This window comes from Coffea arabica, chromosome 7c (genome assembly GCF_036785885.1).
Source record: "Coffea arabica cultivar ET-39 chromosome 7c, Coffea Arabica ET-39 HiFi, whole genome shotgun sequence".
NCBI classification, from domain to species: Eukaryota; Viridiplantae; Streptophyta; class Magnoliopsida; order Gentianales; family Rubiaceae; genus Coffea; species Coffea arabica.
This window is the reverse complement of record NC_092322.1, coordinates 1,932,694-1,940,066: the sequence shown is the minus strand read 5'-3', so window position 1 is coordinate 1,940,066 and position 7,373 is coordinate 1,932,694. Positions and strand designations below refer to the sequence as shown.

The window sequence follows — 7,373 nt, the reverse complement described above, 5'->3', positions numbered from 1 at the left end:
GAATAGACGCAACATGATAGGAACCGGGCAGGAGAGATGATTGGAAAGTTTTGTTTGTTTGCATGAAACTGAAAGAGCCCATCGGCAATTGGGCATTTGAGTTTGGTGGTCGTTGCCTTTGCAATTTGCATGGATCTCTGTATTTTTTATTTCCTTTTTTTTTAATTAAAAAAAAATTTCTCCGTGTTTTTCAGCTTCATTTTTCTTTTTGCCCTTTGTTGTCGTCTTGTTGGCGATTACGCCCCCATTTAATTTTGGTGTTATTCTCCAAAAAACACAGCAATCCAGGACTGCTGGAAAAACGAAAAGCCGCCTCCTCCTCCTCCTCCTCCGTCAAATTTTTTGGCAGCCAAAATTTTGTCCTATTCACTCCTCCTTTATCGCACCACGTGCTTGTCTATCCCAACGCCTCGCAGGATCTGCTTTCTGGTTTTAGTCTCTACTATATCAACGGCTGGCATTCGCTGCTGGAAACCTCTCCCTCTCGCCATTGTGCGGATGAGAAGTCAGAACGTGTCCTTTTTGTCCCCTTTTCATGGCTTTTACTTGTCGTGCCTGCCTGCGCCAAATCTGCCACCAAATCTTGGGGTCTCCTCCATTCTTCATTCTGGTAATGATTGAATCCCCCGAATTTCACACTTTATAACACTTTGCTCCCATAAACTTTAAATATTTACGCTTCGCTTCCTTCATTGACTAGTCAAATGTTTAATGATGAATTCTTCATCCAAAATTTTAACAGAATGACATCAGCGTGCATGCATAATGGTTCTAAAATAATGATATACTCTTAATCAAAATACAAAACATCTCATTAGAAAAAAGTACAAAGTCACATATCTAAAAAAAATTAAAAAAGTAAAAGATGTTATAACTCCAAATAATTGAAAATTTGTATTATGGAGAGAAAAAAGAATTTGAAATTTCATCAAACTTTTCCACAAGTTTTCCTGCGTCTATCTTTCTTCCTTCAAATTGTAAACAAATTGGTTTTAATAATTTTTGTTTACCTTGCAACTTTCACAAATTTTTGATGAGTCAATAAGATGCTATTTGGTATTTTTATGTTGTATTCATACCTTGCTTTGTATTTTCTTTGAATTCGATATTTTTTTTCAAAAAAAAATAAAGATTCTCTAAGTAAACTTCTTAATACGTTTTTTTAATTATATTTTTATCTCACATAAAATACATTAAAAAGTGCTACAATAAAAAAATATAAACAAATAATTTTCATTTTAAATGCACTAATTAATGTTATTTTATTTAAAATATGTATTTCCATTGACATTAAGATAAACATATTGAGTTGTTAAGACTTTTTTTTTTTTTTGTAGATTATCTAATTCATTTTAGTGCTAAAAGAGCAAACTTCATAGTATAATTATGTTTAAATGCATTTAACAACTATTATAGAGATAGGTGTTTATTATGTTATAGTTATTATGTATGTACTAGGAGAGGTAAACCGCGCTTCACGCGGTGGAATATAAAACGTGAATGTCCATGAAGGATTAAAATTGTGTAAATAGTAGTTGGCTTTGTTAATAAGTAATATTAGATCAAAAGTAATAGTGGAGGTATATGTATTGGTTAACAATCGAAAACCGCTGAACAAATAGAACAAGCTAATCTGGTAATGGATGCGATATACTAATTTGGTAATCAAAGCTACTAATATATTAAAGGTGAAATGTATGATGCCATGGATACATGATTTCTATGCCGTTGATTCCGAAAATTAAAACAGCAAGGGATGTACGGGACTGGGGTATGAATACAAGTATTTTTCCTTGTTGAAGACCACGGAGACATTTGTATTTCCGAAGAGCATTTTGAATTTGCAGAAGCCAGCAGCATCGATGCAAGAAACGTAATGGTTAAACGAAGGCGCCAGTATAAAGACCAATACAAACGCTCAATCTTGACTAAACTCCCTTGTTTCTCAGCAAGGCGGATACCATCGATAATTGATGCATGGTTGAGTGCATCAGAAAAAATGGCAACTCTTTCATCCCTTTTAGGTTTTCCCCCTTCAGCTAACAGCAAACCAACACTTCCAACTGCTGTGATAAGTGCCATGTTGGCTGCAAAGCCTGCGGGACAAAGAAGGCAATCCTAATATGTGACATTAGAGCAAGAATTCATCAGTCTAAATCCAGCAGCATCAACCCTTCATTACGATCAAAAGCATAGCAGGTAAAGTTTGACCATCTATTGACCATAGTACATGAAATAGGAAGTTACATCCAATTTGTTTATACGTGATATATGTTGCCTTCTAAAGAAATGAAATCTATAATGAATATATTGCTGCAATAGACATGGGAGGCAAGAACCAATTCATTGGGTTTAAGCTTCATTGCAACCAAGACCTAGTTGAATCACACCTAACTAAAAATTTTGTCATATGGATTGTCATAACCATTTTTCTTATCACTTGATTGTTTAGAGTTCTGAAATAAAAATATTATCAATAAAACCTTTTGAAAAATCTGCATTTACTGGGTACTGAATGAAAATTTTGAAACTACCTCTTTCTTCTTTAAGTCTGCCAACGCCGACTCCAGCAACCTGTGGTTATTTGTGTAACTACAAATTAATGCAGAACCTCTAGGTCCCATCCCATGCAACTGAGCTGCCTAATTTGTCAGGGGAAACCACAACACAACACAAGTTATTAACCAAAATTCTCCGTTTGATATCAGGAGAATCCATAACAACATATTGATTAAAAAAAAATTACCTTTACTGCGGCCTTGATAACAGTTGGGTGGGAACTCAAGCCTAGGTAATCATTCCCAGAGAAAATTAATAACTTCTTGAACTTTCCACCACATGGCCCTGCTCCATCATCATCCTCACCATTCCCAATTACAGTGTCATCCCCTGTTTTATCAATTCAATAAAGCATAAAATACCAAAACAATGCACATGCAATCCGTGACAAATTTTCTACATGCTTTTCTTTTCTTCATCCTTAAAAAATAAAATCACAGCAAGAAACGCGCATAAAAAAAAGAGCTTCTTCTCAAACAAAATTAATCACTCCACAAGTTTTCAGTAGGTAAATGGGATGGAGGGAAACAAATGTAGTACCGGAACTGGGAATGTCTTAAACATCCAAGGCGCAAATCCCGTGTGAAAAAAGCCACAACTGGGCATTGCTGACACAGAGGCATTGCTGACAAAGGTCCTTAAACAATTGGTTATTGGAACCAAACTCTGAATGTGGAAGGATAAAGGCTCCTCATTATTTACAAGCAACTGAATTACAGATCAAGTAAAAAAGTAACCTAACAGACAAAATACAGTCCATACATAACATCAGACTCAAAGGCTCAAAAGATCAAAAAGGCCAATAGCCAAGAGCAACATGGCAATCGGAAAAGCAGCCTTGATCCTAACACAAATAGCAAGTAACAACTGTGAACTTGGCGATGGCCGTTGACCTAATCACATCTGAGGAATGCTTTATATAACACAACAGGTTCTTCCGTTCTAGGTGACGGTGAACTTGTCTATACAAGCCAAAAAACTGCACTGATAAAAAAACGGGGATAAGAAAATAGCTGATAGCAAGGCACAACTACAGCGAACAAAGCTTCGAACAGTGGAAAGGAAAACACAACCTCGTCATCAACAGTCTGGTACAATTGAAATGCACTAAGTCCAATTATCTTTTCAGCTTCAGCACCCAGAGTGACAACACTTACATAGCCAGTATCGTCATGAATAAAAAAATCTAATCCATACCCTACGCAAGCGAAAGGAAATAACCAGCAGGAGAAAACAAAGCCATTTGAAAAAAAAGACTAATTGGAACCAAAGCAACTAACTAATACCAAACATGGAATGAACCTTAAAAAAATAGACATTCCCAGACCGCAAGAAAGACACCAGATCCCTAAGGTGGTGAAAAAATCATATGGATGATAACAGTGGGGGCAGGCGAGATGCCAAAAGCGAGTCATTGGACACGCAATTTCAACACGGCCCTTAATCCAGACGGTTGCTCGATCCTCAAAACAACAGAGAGTAGCAACTACTCAGCAAAACAACTACAGAAAAGGGGAAAAACAACAGCAAAGGAAAAAGCTGCAGTATAAAAATAGAAAGTCACTAACAAAGCGAGTGAATGATGCAACGCTGGAGATTGCAGTAAGAGTTGGAGCACGAACAGGAGGTAAAAGAATAGCTGGATCAGTGTATGATTTATTGTCAAAAATCATATGAACTAATTCCGAGATATTTCTTTCACACCTACAAGAAACAACAAAGAAAAGTAAGCTCATAACAGAATAAAAAAGGCCACACACTAATGAACAGCAATTCAAAAGTATAAAAACCAACCAGCAGTCAAGCTCGCGTGCCTCCAAACCATCAGGAGCAACAAGTATAACAGAAGATGGCTGGGTCGACAATGATATATCTAGTACAACAAAACAAGCGAGGCAACTAAAAATAAACCAACCAGGCATCAAGGAAACAAAACATAATGCACAAGGAAAAAGAGCGACATACAATTTTCCGTTAAGACCCTAACTCTCATAGCGATAATAATAGGCATGGTAGGCATTGCTTCATCAATAACACAGCCCTCGATAGATTCAAAATCCTTCCACAAAGTCAAAAGAATTGGACGTTTACTGCGGCAAGGTCACAAATCAAAAGATTATCTAACACAGGGAAAAAGGGCTCAAACGAAGAACAAAAGTAAGGTAAACCACAATGAAACGGTAACATGTGGTCAACTATGACATAGTCTCTCCCATGGCGCATAGTCCCTTCCATATAAACATCTCGTGCAGGGAAAGCATGAACAACGATCCCCATTACATCTGCAGTTAAACAACGCATGCAGACAATTAGGCAGCAATGCAAGGAAAGGCAAAACAGAAAACATAGAAAAAACTTGCTTCCCTTTTGCAGTTTTCACAAATGAGAGACATTATTATGGTTTATGCTGTGATCCAGCATCGTTGGGGAGGTGTGACTGGTTAAGGCAGAGACTTTGACAAATTCGCAGCTCTGTTCATTCTCTTGTACAGTTGCAATAATTACTAAAAGCAGTTTAATAAAGAAGACAATTCTTATGATGGAATAATGTTTTTGGAACTTATAGTGATAGTATTATAGTGATTGTTCTGAAAAAAGAAAGAAAAAGGAAAAACCCAGGGGAAAAGAGGACGCGAAATAAATAAACAAAGAACGAGGGGAAAAACGGGAAAACAGTGAAGAGAACAGGCTGACATAACAAAAAAATCAAAGACTCAAAAGGGAAAAAAGGAATGGAACAACATAAAAACCAGAATCAACAATAAAACATAAAAAAAGAAGAATGCAATAAAATCAGTATCTCTGCCGTCACAGATGAAAATGAAAAGGAAGAAACGAACCCAAAAAAGGGGGGAAAAGCACCCAAAGAACGGCAAGGGCATAAACGACGAAGGGTGGCCTGAAGTTTTCCTGAGGCCACCTGTGGGAAAAAAGAAGGTGGAAAAGTTTCCCCGAGACCAGCTCAAAAAACAACGACAAATCGAGCAGGGAAAAAAGCAGGAGCTGTTGACCCAAAAACGTTTAGATAGAAGAAGGCGAAAAAATACGCGGAAAAACAGAAACTGGTAAAGCATAAGGGAAAAAAAGAGACCAGAAAAGACGTAAAAAAATAATAATAATAACAGGTCACCTGAAAATGAAGATTGGCGGGGCTGAGCAAGAAGAAACTCCGTTAAGGACAACGGTCTGGGAAAGTATTCCGATGAAGTTTTTTGAGAGACGCCAGCTGAAAATGAAAACAAAAAGCAGCTGATGAAGAAACAACAGTGAGATATCCAGCAAGCAAAAGAGAGCGAAACGGGCAAACTGAGTAAACAGTAAACCATAGGGTAATGAGCGGCAGAAACAAAACTTCATTAAGGAAATCAAGCTGGAAAAGTTTTTCGCAGGCCATTGAGATGCGAAGATGATACACAAGAGAGGAAAAAGAGGACAGAAAAATGACAGAGGAAAAAGTGATCCAGCTAACGAAGTAGGCCGCGTGGCCTTGTAATAAAAAAGAAAACAAAGGAGTAGGCCGCGTGGCCTTGTAGTAATAGAAAAAAAAAGGAATAAATAATTAATAAAAAAAAAGAAAAGGAAAAAAAAAAAAGATGAATGATTTGAGATGCTACAGCGGACGACGACGACGACGAAAAAAAGCAAATGAATAGTAACACTCATTGGCTGTTAGAGTGTTATGTTAATAATAAGAATTAGCTTGTTTGTTTGTTGGTGATTTCAATCTTGATTTTCCTTTAACCTAGCTCAGCTGTTTTCATCATGGAATTGTTGGTCTTGTAGTCCCTTTTTTTTTTTTGGAGCAAATGTGAAGCTTTTATTGAATAGAGCAAGGAATTTACCCAATGCAGCAGATAGCTCCCTATTCATCATATTATCGCCTATGTACCATACAAATTTTAAAGAACAAGCAGAGCCTATCTACTCATGATCACAACACTTGTGAGTAATCCCCCATTCCACGATTAAACACCTGCAGCCAACTCTTGATTTTGGAACTCCTCGCCAAGAAATGCTAACACGCCGCATTTCAGATGCAATACTATTCTTGATGCCATTGGGAGAGGTAGGGACTTGCTGAGACATTACCCAATTTCTTGCTCGCCATGCATGATAGACCGTTATGGGCCTTATGGCCAGGGCCAACCTTTGAATTCTGTCAATAAAAGACTTGCTGCTCTAAAGCTGAGTTAGCCATTCTATTTCCAAGCACCAGGGCATGATCCTCTGTTTACAGGGCACAATGCATGTACTTTAGTCCATACTGCTGCGGACTCGAGGGCACATGAAAAACAGATGGTCCATAGTTTCCTCCTCACCATGACATAAAACACATTCAGCAGATCCACTTAACCACCCCGCATTGATTGAGTGTTGGGCTTCTGACAACAACCGAATTCGAAACCCCTTTCTATTAAGCGCAGAATTCGAACTATGAATCTGAAAGCCGAAAAGAACCTAAGAGCCATCCTGATCATTGGACCGATATGTGCAGAACAAGCAACGCAAGGACAATGCCCTCCATGGCAACGGCGTTTATTGATACTTGAGGTAAATTCTATATCATTAGGATGGGCGCCGCATTTGGAAGAATTAATCAACTTAAAAATCACGGTTTTATGTTAGGAATTTGCTCCAAAATCAAAACATGAATGTTCGTTCACCCCCTAACTTTGCCATTTAACCTTGACGACGTTGGGACGAGATAGCCGTTGCCATTTAGTAATGAAGGACTTCCAAGCTGCTACAACCTTCCGCCACTTTCCGACATCAGCAAACACTCAATATGATTGGGCCATCTGTTCCTCCGCATT

The 7,373-nt window shown here is 37.8% G+C and overlaps 1 protein-coding gene across 15 annotated transcripts; it reads right to left on the bottom strand.

Annotated features, from left to right (window-relative positions):
- Positions 1-1,657: 1,657 nt before the first annotated feature.
- LOC113736460 (replication protein A 70 kDa DNA-binding subunit D-like) lies at positions 1,658-6,065 on the bottom strand. Of its 15 annotated transcripts, none has more exons than XM_072057012.1 (9): positions 5,690-6,044; positions 4,745-4,841; positions 4,525-4,649; positions 4,354-4,432; positions 4,128-4,263; positions 3,100-3,225; positions 2,747-2,889; positions 2,535-2,642; positions 1,658-2,118 (listed from the first exon to the last, which is right to left on the bottom strand). In XM_072057012.1, exons 1-7 carry the CDS (start codon positions 5,883-5,885, stop codon positions 2,875-2,877), a joined length of 774 nt encoding a protein of 257 aa, XP_071913113.1. In that variant the 5' UTR covers positions 5,886-6,044; the 3' UTR covers positions 1,658-2,118; positions 2,535-2,642; positions 2,747-2,874. The 15 variants fall into 15 exon arrangements, with proteins under 15 accessions (XP_071913113.1, XP_071913114.1, XP_071913115.1 ...); XM_072057013.1 differs by having other exon boundaries at positions 1,658-2,096; XM_072057014.1 differs by having other exon boundaries at positions 2,535-2,638.
- Between the last annotated feature and the right edge of the window lie 1,308 nt (positions 6,066-7,373).

Excerpts from the sequence above, each read along its gene's own strand:
- LOC113736460 (XM_072057005.1), bottom strand. The coding sequence starts at position 5,885 with ATGGTTTACTGTTTACTCAGTTTGCCCGTTTCGCTCTCTTTTGCTTGC. Across the intron at positions 4,650-4,744 it reads TATGTCATAGTTGACCACAT|TAAACGTCCAATTCTTTTGA; the intron begins GTTACCGTTTCA and ends ACCTTGCCGCAG. Across the intron at positions 4,433-4,524 it reads TAGGGTCTTAACGGAAAATT|ATATATCATTGTCGACCCAG; the intron begins GTATGTCGCTCT and ends TTGTTGTACTAG.